Here is a 15,539-nt window from a genome sequence, read left to right on the forward strand (position 1 = left end):
GAGAATGTTGGTTTTCACTTAACATTTAGTGTCAGCCTTTAAACATTCTCAATCTTTGTTTAATTACACTTATCTGACTTTAAATATTAATCCTTATGTTTAAATATTTACAATAATGTTCAAACATGTTTACGAATTATTTAACCATCACTGTATTTGTTTAACCTTATTTGCCAGGTTCAAGTTGATGCGCATGTTATGTAGCCGGCGTGAGCAAGCGAACAAATGGGAGACCTACTTATGCCCGGACATACATTCGAAGGTAGAGATCATTGTTGAGGGCAACTGAAATCTTACGTGTTGGTCGTTGTGTCGATGATCGTTACGAAGTGATCGACCCGGTCAGACAACTACATGAGATCTCGCCATCGGAACTTGTTACCGTGTCGAAGGTGGCAAGTTTATGGTATCCCTTGTAAACACGCTTAGCGCGAGCAATAATGCAGAGCAGACGCAGCGTACATCGATTTATTAGCGGGTACTTCACCGTCGACAATTACAAGCTGGCGTACAAGGAAGCTATATTCCCCATACCCAGCGATGGCAGGCCTTGAGGCGGATATCGTGAGCTTCGTTTTGCGACCGTTTTGTGAGCGAAAGGCGACTGGGCGGCCTAGGCGAAAAGAGGATCGAGTCATGGCGTTTGATGTCCGCGAGTTACATTGCAGCCCAGCGCCATGGATCCGAGTCACGATCGGCGATCTTGCAGTGAAAGCTGTCGCCCGACTAGGCATTGTAAATAAAGCCGAGCGATGAGCGGGGAAACATTGTGTATTGATGGGCGACTTTCCATATTTAAACTCTTACTCTTTAACCCGAATTGAATGTATTTAAGCGAGAGACATTGTTATTTTTAAAGCGGATACTGATCTGTAAGTTGAAATATTTCAATCGATGTTTTAAAGCGATATATAGTATATTTAAACAATGAAAGTGAAATGTACACAATTAGAGCGTAAATTAAACAATTAAATGAAAGCCCGAATGGAATTTAACATCGCTTTCTGATTCAAAAACAAACAAAATTTACATTTATATATACAAGTCATGTTCTTGAAAACAAAAACAATGAATTGAATTTGTCCGAGTTTACACTCGAAAACAAAATTGATATTGAGATATCACAGGGACATGTTCTTCAAAAACAAAAATTTAACCCGCTTGTGACGACCCCTTTGTCATGGACACCGTATGCCTCCCTCCTTAAGTATCGCGGGTAACATACCTTAATCCGAGGTAAGGAACGTGCATGCTGCGGTAGCCGTAACTTCTCACCCCAAAGTAATTGCTCGATAAACCGCATAGCGTGAGCGCAGCATGATCGGCCTTCCTTGTTTTTAGGCGTGGGGGTTTCCAAGTCGCATGCAGCGGGTACTTTCTCGTCGCCGAGCTCGCGAACTCCATACTCGACACAATTGTCGAATAGATTCCGTTAGTCGAGATATGCAAGTCGAGATTAGAATACCGATTAAATACCAAAGCAGATATTAATCGGACATAATTAAATAACTTACCATGTCCAACGCGTCCTTATCGTACCGGGGACATGAAGAATAATCATATATTCTTGTTTTATCATTGTCGGGGACGACGACATGGAAGTGGCCATTCATGATTATCGGGAGGATGATAATTTGAACTTTATGCGAGTTCTGACGAGCATCCCCGACCATACGCCATAATTGTTTCATATCGTCGTCCTCGCTTTGACATAAGCAGTAGCTGATGCAGTGATGGGGACGCGCTTCTTGTAAGGATATGGCTCTTTGCTTTCGGCGACTTTTGTATTATGCATACGAAAGCGTCCATCATATCATCAGTGACCATCTCCTTCCTCTCAAGCAGCGTGTATAATTTGTCCCGTGTGGTGCTCACAGCGTCATTCCTCCACTGCAGACGGTGTTGAGGTTAAAGCGATAACTGAGATATAATAAGACCATATTGTAAATATTTAAATGATATTATCAATTGTTACATGATATTATATATAATTAAACGTTAAGCGGACAAAAGTAAATGATAACATAAAAGGCATTAAACACTTTTCGTTAGAAAATCGTTAAAACACTATAACAAAACCTTTAAACAATATCATAAAAACTTTAAACTTACCCGTCCATAGAGCAGTTGAGGAAGATCCTCATCGACTCCTCGCTCCGTATTTTGTTAAAGACGCTGACGAGGCCAACCCATTTCTTCTTCTTGGAATAAAAAGCTTTCGAACCGATCGGTCCCATTTTTGATTGGCCTTGATCATCTCTCTCGTTGCTCGGTCGGGGTCTTCGAGCATCATCTTCCTTCGATCGCGGGGGACGATGGCGACAACATCAACTCGAGACACATCCTTACATGGTTGTTCTTGTTGTGGGATTGTGTCGGCTCCGATGCTGAGGGAGCGAGCGGCGGCGATCAACCGCAGAACTACATCCTTACATGGTTCTTGTTGTGGTGGAATTGTGTCACCTTGGATGCGGTGCATCGTCGGCCGCCACGCCACAGCGGCAAGCAGTTCAACGATCTTCTCAACCGTGGCCCTGACAACATCATCATTGGGAGACACACCCTTAACTTGTTCTTGATCTTCAGGGATTGTGTCCATTTTTAATGCCGCAATCTCGGCAGCCGGTTCCACCGGATCCATCGATTCATCAAGAAGAGAGTTAACGACAGACTCAGTAACAGCATCATCTACGATGTCCTCCACCGTCATGGCCACCGGGTCCATTGATGTCCACCGGGTCCATTGATGCCACATCATCTACGATGTCCTCCACCGTCATGGCCATGTCATCAACGACGGCGAGACTCGATGCATGACATGATCGCCCGAAGGTGTTGCTATTGTTTCATCGTCGCCGGCGGTGGAGACGAGGCGATGTGTTCTCCTCTTTTTCGCAAGTCTCTTCGAATGTGGCCGCCTTGGAATGACCTTCCCGATGATGTCGTCGTCGTCGAAATTCGGACGCATCGTTACGTCCCGAGTGCTCGATTCTTTGGAGGGATGGGCGCGACGGTTGTGAACATCCTTCCGATTCCTCAACACGAGCGACAAGCCGAGGAAACTTAGTCATCAATATCCGGCATGCTGCGTAAGAGTTCGCGGTGACATCTTCACCTAATATCGCCGGTGGGGTACCTTGTCGGGAGTGGGCCGCCATGGTGGGGTGCGCCACAATCGGGGGACTCGTTGTTGTCGTGGTAGGGGTTGTTGCTGATCTGCCGGGGTAGGGAGGGCTTCTCGGCTGTCGAGGAATGCGTGCGGCGTGGTGGAGGGCTGGAAGTAGGAGAGCAGGGCGTCCCGAGCGTGCTAGCGATGAGGGTCATCCCTCTCATCCACCCTTCGAGCAAGTGGTTCCGGAGCAATAGCATCCGTCCGTCGGTTGGCCCCAACAAATATTTCTTCTTCAGCATTCACCGGAACCAGCTCAGGATACTAACATATGTAAACCAAACAATTTCAGCGAAATCATTCATTTTAAACTATAAAAACTATATTTTAAACGCAGTGTTTATATATTTAAACGTTATAGAATATAATTAAGCGGAGAGCGAAAATATTTAAACCGAGTATGAATAATAGTTAAACGGTAAATACTAAAGTTAAAAGCTAAATAAAATGTTTAAACATTAAAGACTTATGTTAAACATTATCCATGATTTATTACCTCTTTTCCATCGAGCGATGACAAAGTTGGTTTCTCACGTCGCTCGCTTCCGGTAAAGTACTTTCACCGTAGACAGACATCCTTGGAATCTTGCGAAGCGGACTTTCTTCCCCGTTCCGGTCATCTCAGTAAAACCAGACGTTAAACGCGACCGAGCAACCCTTAATGTACCTCGTGTTGGTCTTCTTCCTGCGCATCTATCTTGCGACTCGAGCGGTACGCTTGTGGAATATCCTCCATCGACCAGCTATGCGTCGCTGCGCCCGTACGCGTATCGCCCCATGGCTGGTAGATCATCGACATAATCAACGATCCAGTTCGGAACCGAGCATGACGTATTTGGGAAGAAAACTGTACCCATGAGGTACACCATTAGGAGTTTGACAAAATTATCTTCTTCTCCACTCTGTCGAACAAGTTGCACCAGAGTGCTCTTGATGGAGTCTCCGTCGCCTCTCGTGGGTTTTTGATAGATACCTCCCTTGAACGTACCGGGTTTTCTTCTTGACGAAGACCAGCTGGCCGCCTATCGCAACGCGAGACCAAGAACGAGGGCCACATCTTGAGGTCCCGAAACTTCGCGAGCTTTCCCCGATCCTCGAATTTATTGAGTGCGACCATCGTACTCTTTGCAAAAAGAGAATCAAGAAGGGCCCTCTCTTGGTATATAGCTTCCATCTCGATGAGCGGCTAGAGCGGTGTCCATCGAATAATCTCCCAGTGTTGAGGGGTCATGTTATTTTTCAATTCGACTAAAGTCTCCACTCTCAGGTGTCAAATAGCATCGCCCGTTAACTAGGGTTGATCGCCATAATCACCGACTGCATGACAATAACAACATTCACAAAAGTTTAAGCGCAAATTTAAGGTTTTTAAAGCGATGAACCTCTCGGTTATTAAAGCAGAGATATCAAATGTTAAAGCAGAGACCCGACTTATTAAAGCGAGGCGATAATACTTAAGCAATGACAACAAAACTTAAGCAGTAACATCTCATTTCTTAAAGCGTCAACCTCGTTTTGTAAAAGCTGCAACCATATCAAATGAAAGGGAAATGTACATTATAAATATTACATAAATCATAACAATCGAAAAAAACTTTTTTTCGATAGTGTATCTGATCGAAAAATGCAAAAACAAAAACAAAAACCCTAGCCAGAAATCTCGCTGAGACTAACAAAAACCCCAGTAGAAATCCCCCTGCAGACTCAATATCTTCCAACAAAAAAAGCAGGAACACAAAAACAAAACCGAAAAAAATCTTTCTTTGTAATGAGCAGGTTAACATAAAACCATACTCAATACCTTAGATTGCAGAACCCGATGAAATGCCAACTAGTTGCGTGGGGACTTCTCTTTTGAGATACCGGTGGAAAGGAAAAAGTCGCAAATTCGGAGGCTTCGCGGTAGAGACAACCGGAGACGACCAGTAAATGGAAGAGCGAAGACGCGAGTTGAGAAAAAAAGCAAAGTAAGCGGCTCCAATAAATTCGTCTCTCGGGGTTACCCTACGGAAAACCACCCCACTTACTCTCAAATCGCTGAGATGGCTGCAGCCACGACTCCCCATGCAAGGGTATTTTCGTCCATAAATTTTGAAACTCACTCCGTTCACATCCGTTACAGGGTTTGGGGGTTTGAAAAACTTAGAGTTTAAAAGGAGGGGGTTTTTAGGGATTGCAAAACTAACGGTGTGTTTTTGGTAATTTTACAAACTTAAAGGGTTTTTTTGGCAATTTTCACTTTAATAAAAGAAGACAAGATCACTACACATGAAAATCAGAAACAATTCACGTATGAAAATTTATATTCTCACATCACCAAAACAATACATACTTATCAATATTGTTGTATTCTGTTTCCACATTCATTGTACATCAATAGATTATTCTTTTATATATATATATATATATATATATACGTTTTGTTTTTATTTTTTTATATTTAATTTTTATTGAATTTTTGGTTTATCTATTTAAAAAAAAACAAAACAAAAACAAAAACAACCGTTCAATAGAGCTATTCAACTAAATAATAAGGCTTCGATGAAACCTTTGCATTTGAACCATTTTGAACCAAAAGTCCATGTTTAGATAAGAAGCAACTTGTCCTCTTGCAACCACAATTATCATATGAAACTCAGAAACAATTTACAAGAAAAATCATACTTCTCACACACTATGCAAACTTTAGCATACGATTTACAGTAGCATGGAAACAGTTCTAAAGGAATGCTTAATTTTCTAAACATAGCAATTAAGGCTTCCTTGAAACTTCTTCATTTGAAGCAAAGTTCATTTTTTTATCAGAAGCTACTTGTCCTCCTGGGACCTTCTCCTGTGTTTCTTCTCTGTGAACTTTGGTTGCAGAATTATTTGAAGCTTCTTCATGACCACTTGGTTCAACACTCCTGAACTTCTCTTCTGAACTCTTGCCATTCTCTTCAACTGAACTCACAGTCTTCATGTTCTTATGGTCCTCACCATGAGGCTTATAATTCTCTTCCTGTTTCTCACCTTTGCATGAACAAAAGAAAGTACGAGTTCAAGCTCAAGCTCATTCTTTACAAAGGAATTTAAAAGTATATTTAGCATGTTGATATATAGCACATACCTGGAGGAGGAGGGAGAGGTTTCTTTAAATCATCATTTGCAAGGGTCAGCGGCAGCCTTGGAGAGTTGGAGGTTCCCTTTATGGTGGGACTCATCTTGGCATTCCAACTTGGCTTCTCCTCATAGACATCACTCCTAGAATGATCAAAGCCATTGCTTCTGAAGCAGCAAAGAAGCTCATGGCACATAACTTCACTTCCTTTAGTTCCCTTTGAAGCTATCTCTTACCCCAATGTTCCTTTAAAGAGGTTTCAAGCCATGTTCACTGTCATTACTGTTTATGAGATTCTAATTCTTTTCAGACTTGCTTTCATGTGGCAGATGCTTGTGAGCTCTGATCTGAATGAATTTCTGTTTGTGATAAGATTAAAGGTTAGGTGACAAATGAAGATGCCATTTGTGTGACATCATGGTTTAAACCTCATTATAATCTCTCCTCTTTTTCTCAAAATTTGGTTTGTTCTTGATCACTCATCAACTCACAAGAATAGGAATCCATGGATCAGACTTAGTGGAAACAGAGATTTCCTTTTTCACAAACCATCATCATATATATATATATATATATATATGTATATACATAGTGGATAAGGGCTTTGAAATTTACTAGTGAAAATTAGGAAGCCAGACGATAACAATCCTCTCAACTTTTAAGAAGAAATGATGCAGAGTCAAAAGTAATAAAGTTTTCCGAGACGTCTTCTCTTGGATCAAACTCTTTCTTTTCCTGGGCATCAAACACTTTATCTGCATGCTTTCATGAGTCATCTCCACTTGGATCAAACTCTTTGTTTCCTTTGGGAACAGCAATCTTGGTCTTCTGATCAGTTTTCTCTTTGGGTGGACGAATCTGTTCTTTTGGAGGTGATGGTACTTGTTGTTCTTGATCTGAAGTTGCTGGTTTCTTTGTTCCTAAGTCCTGTTCTTTAGGACTGCATTTTTCTTCCTTGGAAAACACATCCTGTGCTAAGACCTTCTGTTTTTCTTCACTTGATTTATGGTTCTCAAGTGGAACTCTCGGAGATTTCTCTTCTTTACTTCCTTTTGGCTTAAAAGATAAAGCCTTTGCTATTTTACTCAGTTTGTCTCCATCCTGTTCCTGCCTGTTCTGCTGATCTTGTTTGTCTTTTGGTTGTTTCTCACCACCTGCATGGCATGACTGTTGAAGAAAACTGACAAAGGATGCTAACCTCCTGTGAGCTTCTGGTATTAGTTCATGATCTGGTTTGCAGAACTGCACTCTAGAAGAAGAAGAAGAAAAGTATGGTAACTGGAAAGATACAGCTTTCACTCAATAATACTCAGCATACACTTGCTGATGCTTCATTCAAGATTCAAACCTTTTGAACACATTAACACAAGTGGAGATGCACGATCAAACAGAAAATGACAACATGTCAGGGAGACAAACCTGACTACTAAATAAAGACTACATAGCCTCTACCAAACAAAGACATTGACACCACTACAGGGGCTTTGATTGGCCCCAAAAAGACCCATTCAAATTTATCAGGTGGACAAGTCCTGATTGGTATATTCATTCTTCTGAACAACTGCCAACATCTCCCCCTTGTTCAGAGCTCTTTCCATCCCAAGCTTGGACCTGAAGAACTCATGCTTACCAACTGATAACCCTTTCGTTAGGATGTCTGCTGATTGCTCTTCACTACTGCAATGAACCAGCTGAATTACATTGTCAGAGATAAGATTTCGAATAAAATGATACCGTATCTCAATGTGTTTGGTGCGACCATGTTGAGCTGGGTTCTTGGCAATTGAAATAGAGGATTTGTTATCACAGTGCAGGATGGTGGGCAAAGTTTGTGTGAAGCCAAGATCATTGAGTAACCTGCGCATCCATACACCTTGACAAGCTGCCGAAGTAATAGCCACATACTCAGCTTCGGTGCTTGATAGTGCGATTATTTCTTGCTTCTTGGATGACCAAGCAACAGCACCTGAACCCAAGCTGAATACCCAACCGGTTGTACTTTTTCTATCATCAAGTGATCCTGCCCAGTCACTGTCAACATAACCTTTGAGACTGAAATCTTTTACATGTTCATATCGAAGGCCATAATCAATCGTTCCTGCTACATGATGAAGTATCCTTTTCACAGCCCCTACATGATGCTTTGTTGGGCTATGAAGATACCTGGAAACCAAACTTATGCTGTATGCCAAGTCAGGCCTGGTATGTGTGAGATATAGCAAGCCTCCCACCATTTGTCTAAAAACCTTCTCATCTGCTTTTCCTGAACCATCCTCAAGCTGTAATTTTTCAGCAGTGTTAATGGGTGTGGAAAGAGACTTGCAATGCAACATGCCAAATTTTTTCAGTAATTCTGAAGCATATCTTTGCTGACACACATGGATAGAACCATGTCCTTGTATCACCTCCAGTCCTAGAAAGTACTTAAGGAGACCCATGTCTGACATCTCAAAGGAAGACATCATTTCCTCCTTGAATTCTGATAGCATAAGTGGACAAGAACTCGTATACAGAATGTCATCCACGTACAAGCATAACATCAAAATATTGGCTCCAGTCTTCTTTGTATACAAAGTAGGTTCACATGTACTTCTTTGAAAACCCAGTGCTAAAAAATGTTGATCAATTTTTGAGTACCATGCCCGTGGGGCTTGCCGTAAACCATAGAGAGCTTTGTGTAGCTTGTACACTTGCTCTTCCTTCCCTGTGATCACATAGCCTTCTGGTTGACTAACATACACTTCTTCAGTTAACTCACCATTAAGAAAAGCCGATTTGACATCAAGTTGTAGGAGGGGCCATTCCATTTGTGCTGCAACTGCAAAGAGTACTCGAACTGTTTCCATCCTAACAACTGGTGAAAACACATCCTCAAGGTCTATCCCAACCTTCTGTAAGTATCCCTTAGCTACGAGTCGTGCTTTTCTCTTGAGCAATGACCCATCTGGCTTATATTTAGACTTGTATATCCACTTCAATCCAACTGCATGCTTGCCTACTGGTAACTGAGTGAGTGACCAGGTCCCATTCTTCTGAATGGACTCCATCTCCTGATCCATTGCCAACTTCCATTCACTCTGCCTTGCTGCATCTTCATACAAGTAGGGATCTGCAGTTGTTAGAGCAAAGTTGCAGGTATTATAGAGCTCCGCCAATGTTTTATACTTAGTTGCTTGTCTAATTGCCCCAGCTTCATCTTCAACAGATTCCCAAACATGAGCTTCTGATACTTGAGTTGGTGCAAGTTCAACTACAGCTCTCTCTTGAGAATCTGAAGACTTCTCAGAGTTATCTGTCCAGATCCATGGCTTCTCCTCATGAAATAGTACATCACGACTAATGCTCACCTTCCCAGTGTATGGATTATACACTCTGTATCCTGCTGACTCCTCGCTATATCCAATGAAAACTAGCTTCTCAGATTTGAGATCAAGTTTTCGTCGTTGCTGTGGGTTAGTGAGTACAAAAACCACACAACCAAAAATGCGCAGATGCGATACAAGGGGTTTGTTACCTGTGAGAGCCTCATATGGAGTTTTCTCTGCAAGTGCTCTAGTTGGAGCTCTGTTTAGTAAGTAAACTGCTGTACTCACTGCCTCGGCCCACAAAAACATGGGTACATTCATCTGATGCAACAAGCACCTTGCCATTTCCACCACAGTTCTGTTCTTTCGCTCAGCTACGCCGTTGAGCTCAGGTGTATTGGGTGTAGTGAGCTGCCTCTGGATCCCATTATCTTCACAATATGTAATGAAGTCTTTTGAGAGAAACTCTCCCCCTCTATCAGTACGAAGTATCTTAATCTTCATGTTATACTGATTTTCAACTAGTTGTTTGAAGATCTTGAACTGACCTAAGGCCTGGCCTTTGGATTGGAGAAAATACACCCAACTGAACCGAGTGCAATCATCGGTTAGCAAGAAGAAGTAGCAACTTCCACCAGGTGTTAACATTTGCATTGGCCCACAAAGGTCTGCATGTATTAATTGGAGAGGTGACAGAGCTCGTCTAGCTCCTTTGTTGGAGAAAGGCAATCTCGTTTGCTTCCCAAATGCGCATGCTTCACAAGCGTCTGTATGGGAAATGCTTGGCAAACCAAGAACATACTCCTGTTTAGACAATTGCTGCAAGCTTTGTGAGTTTAAGTGTCCATACCTGCGATGCCAAAGCATAGAAACATTGCCTTTATTCTGCACTACCTGTGCTTCTCCAACTTCATTGACTGTCAAAGGAAAAAGCCCATTTGACGTCATCTTCACCCGAGCTATTAGGTTTTTGGTGTTGCTTTCCCTGATAGTGCACTCATCAAGAGAAAAATTCACATCATAACCAGTTCTTATGAGATGTGCAACGCTTAGCAAGTTATGAGCTAATAGAGGAACAAATTGCACATCCCTTAGAGTTCGGACATTCCCAGAGCTTACATGGAGAACAACCGTTCCAACACCATGAACATTAAGCTCCCTATCATCACCAAGACATACTGTTTGGCACACTGATTCGTCAAGGTCTTTAAACCAGCTTTGATCACATGTCATGTGGTTCGAACAACCACTATCAACCAACCATACATTTTCTTCCCTTCCCACTGCCTCTCCTGCAGCCATGAAGAGTTGGCTTTGCTGCCCAGGTGAATGACTTGACTCTCCAGATTCAACCACGTTTGCAGCATTCTCCTTCTCTTTGTTGTACCAACATTGAGATTTATAATGACCATATTTTTTGCAATTGTAGCACTGAATATGTGCTTTGTTTGGTTTGGTCTCCGGGTTAATCTTGAACCCACTAGCTTGTTCATTTGAATTCCTTGCATCTTGACCTCTACTTCTCCCCCTTCCTCTTGACCTTCCTCTGTAGCCGGTGCGTCCTCTGCCTCTTCCAGGAGTTTGATGGTTGAAAGGTAATGCACTCTCAGCTCTGACATGAAAGGCCTTGGTTTCAGTTGTCTCTGTGGCCAAATCTAATCTTCCTTCGTGCCCCTTCAACGAACTACTCAACTCTTCCACAGTAAGCTTTGAGATATCCTTCGCTTCTATTATTGAAGACACCACATGGCTGAACTTGGGGGACAAACTTCTCAGTAGTTTCCTCACCACTGCTTGATCACTGAGCTCCTCACCAAGTGCTCTAATATGAAACACCACTGTGAGGATCCTGCTTACATAGTCATGGATTGTTTCACCAGTCCTCATTCGTGCAGTCTCAAACTCTTGCTGGTGTGCATGCAAATTGGCCTCTGAACTCTTCGCACATCCTTGGTATTCTTTCTTCAGTATGTCCCAAGCTTTCTTTGCATTTCTAGTTTGTGAAATCCTGATGAGAATCTTCTCATCCAACGACTGCTGAATGAGTGCCAAAGCTTTGGCATTTCTCTTAATATTTTCATTAAGACGATGTTGATTCGTCTCGTCTTCATCGTATCCCTTCTCAACAAGACCCCAAAGGTCTTTGGAAACCAAGATAGTTTCCATCTTCAAGCTCCAAAGACTGTAGCTTTCACCGTTGAAGAAAGGGACTGGTGTTTGCGAGGAACTCCCGCTGCCGCTGGACATCTCGTGTGAGAGGAGTGGATCGTCAACACGATCTCTGATACCACTGTTGAAGAAAACTGACAAAGGATGCTAACCTCCTGTGAGCTTCTGGTATTAGTTCATGATCTGGTTTGCAGAACTGCACTCTAGAAGAAGAAGAAGAAAAGTATGGTAACTGGAAAGATACAGCTTTCACTCAATAATACTCAGCATACACTTGCTGATGCTTCATTCAAGATTCAAACCTTTTGAACACATTAACACAAGTGGAGATGCACGATCAAACAGAAAATGACAACATGTCAGGGAGACAAACCTGACTACTAAATAAAGACTACATAGCCTCTACCAAACAAAGACATTGACACCACTACAGGGGCTTTGATTGGCCCCAAAAAGACCCATTCAAATTTATCAGGTGGACAAGTCCTGATTGGTATATTCATTCTTCTGAACAACTGCCAACAATGACATGCTCCTCCTTTTCATAAAGCACATGTACAGAGACAACAAGCATGGCTTGCAGTTGGACTTGGAGTTGGAGTTGGAGTTAACCTTACCTTGAATTGGAGAAGACATGGGCTTCTTCTGGTTATTCTCATTCTTAATCTGATCTTGAGCCTGTATCTCATCTGTATGCAAGCAACATTCTAGACAGTTTCAAGACACAAATTACATGCATGCATGGCTTTTGTTTTCACTTTACCTTGATTTATAGTAGCCATGTTTTGCTGACTGGGAGCTAGAACACCTCCATTAATGGTTGCAGAAGGCATAGAGGGACTGGGAGCAGCTAGGACACCTCCATTAATGGCTGCAGAAGGGTTAGGGGGACTGGGAGCTTGAACACCTCCATTAATGGCTGCAGAAGGCTTAGGGGGAGAACTTTCAGCTTCCTTCCTACCTGAAGACCTTTTTTCTGGTTCGCTCTGGCCAAAGCAGCAGAGAAGCTCATGGCACATGACTTCTGTTTTTGATCTCACTTCTCCTCACTGGTTGGAATACCTGTGTTATTTTTATTAACACCTGCACAGATGCCTAATCTTAATTGTTTAAGTCAAGGTCATCCCTTTCATACTTGCTTTGAAATTTAATTAGGGAATATGCTTGATTATGATAATTATTTTCCACTTTGGCTAAGCACCGCGTTGGGCATAAACTTATCGATGATATAATTAGCATCCAACTTTTTTCAGTCCTTATTCTCTTCCCCACTTCATATACAAATTAAAGTATTTTTCTTCGCATCATTAACTCTTAAAAAGCAATAGTTCATTATTTTAATAAAAACAGTAGTTTATCCATTTTATAATAACAATAATAATATTTTTTTAAAAAAAATAATTATTATTAATTATGCCAAGACTAGATTCTAGAATTGCCTGTAATCGGATTCGGATCCGGATCCTCGACCTGGACCAACCCGACCCGTTAACATATTGAACGAAGGGTGTTATGGTCAAAACATAGCATCCTAACTTGTAAACCCTACCTATATATACCCGCATTCGAAGATTTTCCTTTTTTCTTCAGGCCTCGCCGGCGAGAGACAGAGAGAGAGAGAGAGATGAAGTATAACCCTCGCGTATCAAGCTCGCGGCGCAAGAGCCGGAAGGCGCACTTCACGGCGCCTTCGAGTGTCCGGCGAGTGCTGATGAGCGCGCCGCTCTCCGGAGACCTACGCCACAAGTACAACGTCCGATCGGTGCCAATACGGAAGGACGATGAGATCCAGGTGGTGCGTGGGACTTTCAAGGGCCGCGAGGGTAAGGTCGTGCAGGTATACCGCCGCCGCTGGGTTATCCACGTTGAGCGCATCACCAGGGAGAAGGCAAATGGATCCACCGTCAACGTTGGGCTTGATCCGTCCAAGGTGGTCATCACCAAGTTGAAGCTAGACAAAGATCGGAAGGCGCTGCTTGATCGCAAGGCCAAGGGGCGGGCTGCTGATAAGGCCAAGGGGAAGTTTTCCGCCGAGGAGGTCGCTGCAGCTGGCGCGCCTTCTCTCCAGGAGGTCGATTGATTTATTTCCTCTTTGATGTTTTGGTCGTATCTTTATCATTTATGGTTCTAGGGTTTCGAAAGTGTTTAATGTTTTTAAAAAATTGTGACGAGGTACTGAAGTTTTGATTAGAGTTAATTTGTTGTGGTTTTGATTTTGTGTTAATTTTGCTATCAAACTCGTGGATTTAGTTAACTGTATGAATTTTTATTGCATCAGCTTTGTTCTTATTGTTGTTAATGTTGTCCTATTCTGTGCTTGGTTGAGATTTGGGTGCAATGAGATAGTTTATCATAGGCTGATGCGTTCTTCATATATTCTTCACGTATTAGGTCTCTTTATATGCTGTTGTTGGCGGTGGAATCATTGGTTACTTTATAATTCTATTTTTATATGTGCATTCTGGTTTTCTGGCATGCATTTGCTTGTGAAGGTCTTTTAGTTGGTTCTCATGTTGTATATTGGCTGTTGTTGTGTTTGCTGTCCTGTATTTGTGTTTTCCCAGTGTACTTATATTTGTTAAGCTAGGTCACTGTTTCTCAATTATCTGAAAAGCTATTTTTGGTTAGAAAGAATAATATGTTTGTGAAAAGTCCTGATGGAAGAGACTCAACAAAATGTAATGTTATGTTTGAAGGATGATGAGTGGTACAGGTAATGGATATACGGTTGTTGGTTATATGGAGTTGTCGTCTTTTGAGCTATTTTATGACATTGTCCTATGATTTGGTAGTTTGAAATTTTGGTATTTCAAGGATGGGCATTATTTCAAATTGATTGGAGAACACAGTGGAGACTATCTGTTGATTCTGTTCCATGTTTAGTTGAGTATCAAAGAATGAATTGAATCAACAGTCTTTAAAGAATGTTTTATGAATAGCTAGCTTGGATTCTTTTTATTTGCTTGCAGTGAGTATAGGCTTGTTGTGTCTAGTAAAAGGTAGAAGATTGGCGAGGGTATCCATTTTGATATGATTCCTTTTTGCTTTGGTTGTCCCTCTTAAATAGAATACAGGCTTACCGGCTATGAACACCTTTTGTTGTTTGAGGTTTGACCTGATTAATTGATTTATGGCTGCAGCAGATACAACATTCTACTCTATAGCTTCTTGAGTTATATGCTAATTCCACAATGTGGATAAATTACGTAAGTGTTTCTTATGAGTTTCATTTGGAAGATGATTGAGAGAGTGTGTATGATAGATTGATATTTTGAATATAGGTCTGGTTTGGTGACCTGGTGTGATGGTGTTCAGATTATTTGTTTTTTGATGATTTACTGGAAGTGCCCTTTCTGTTTTCTCATTTAATGAGAATCTGATGCCTCAACCATTAGCTAGGTTTAGTGGTTGATTGGAGAATGGTAATGCTTTATATTTTTTATAATCCATTTTTATTTGTGGGTAATGGAATGCAATGAAATGTGCTGCTGAATTCTGGTCAACTAATAACAAGTGCATCAATGGTCTTGTCAAATATTTTAGTCCTACTCTTGTTAGAAGTGTTCCATTTTGGTAAACTTTTACAGTACAGCCACTGACTGATGATCTGTGGTCTGGGTTTGCTTGTTGGTGGCAGAATTATAATTTAAAGTATCTAGCTAGAATGTGCTTAATCTTGATGCGGTTATGGTTTTGGCTCAATAATGTTGAGATAATTCACAATTGAGATATTCATATTAGCAAATTTGTGACTTATCTTTGAGATTTCTGATTATCAAAAAGTTAGTTTCATTAT

General features: G+C 41.6%; 1 protein-coding gene across 1 annotated transcript; it reads left to right on the top strand.

Moving 5' to 3' along the window:
* Positions 1-13,333: 13,333 nt before the first annotated feature.
* Positions 13,334-14,020, top strand: LOC120260889 (60S ribosomal protein L26-1-like). Its single transcript, XM_039268461.1, has one exon. It carries the CDS (start codon positions 13,368-13,370, stop codon positions 13,821-13,823), a length of 456 nt encoding a protein of 151 aa, XP_039124395.1. The 5' UTR covers positions 13,334-13,367; the 3' UTR covers positions 13,824-14,020.
* Positions 14,021-15,539: the final 1,519 nt, after the last annotated feature.

Source organism: Dioscorea cayenensis, chromosome 5 (genome assembly GCF_009730915.1).
Source record: "Dioscorea cayenensis subsp. rotundata cultivar TDr96_F1 chromosome 5, TDr96_F1_v2_PseudoChromosome.rev07_lg8_w22 25.fasta, whole genome shotgun sequence".
Lineage (NCBI taxonomy): Eukaryota > Viridiplantae > Streptophyta > Magnoliopsida > Dioscoreales > Dioscoreaceae > Dioscorea > Dioscorea cayenensis.

Bases quoted from the DNA above. Each gene is read 5' to 3' on its own strand.
- LOC120260889 (XM_039268461.1), top strand. From the start codon at position 13,368: ATGAAGTATAACCCTCGCGTATCAAGCTCGCGGCGCAAGAGCCGGAAG.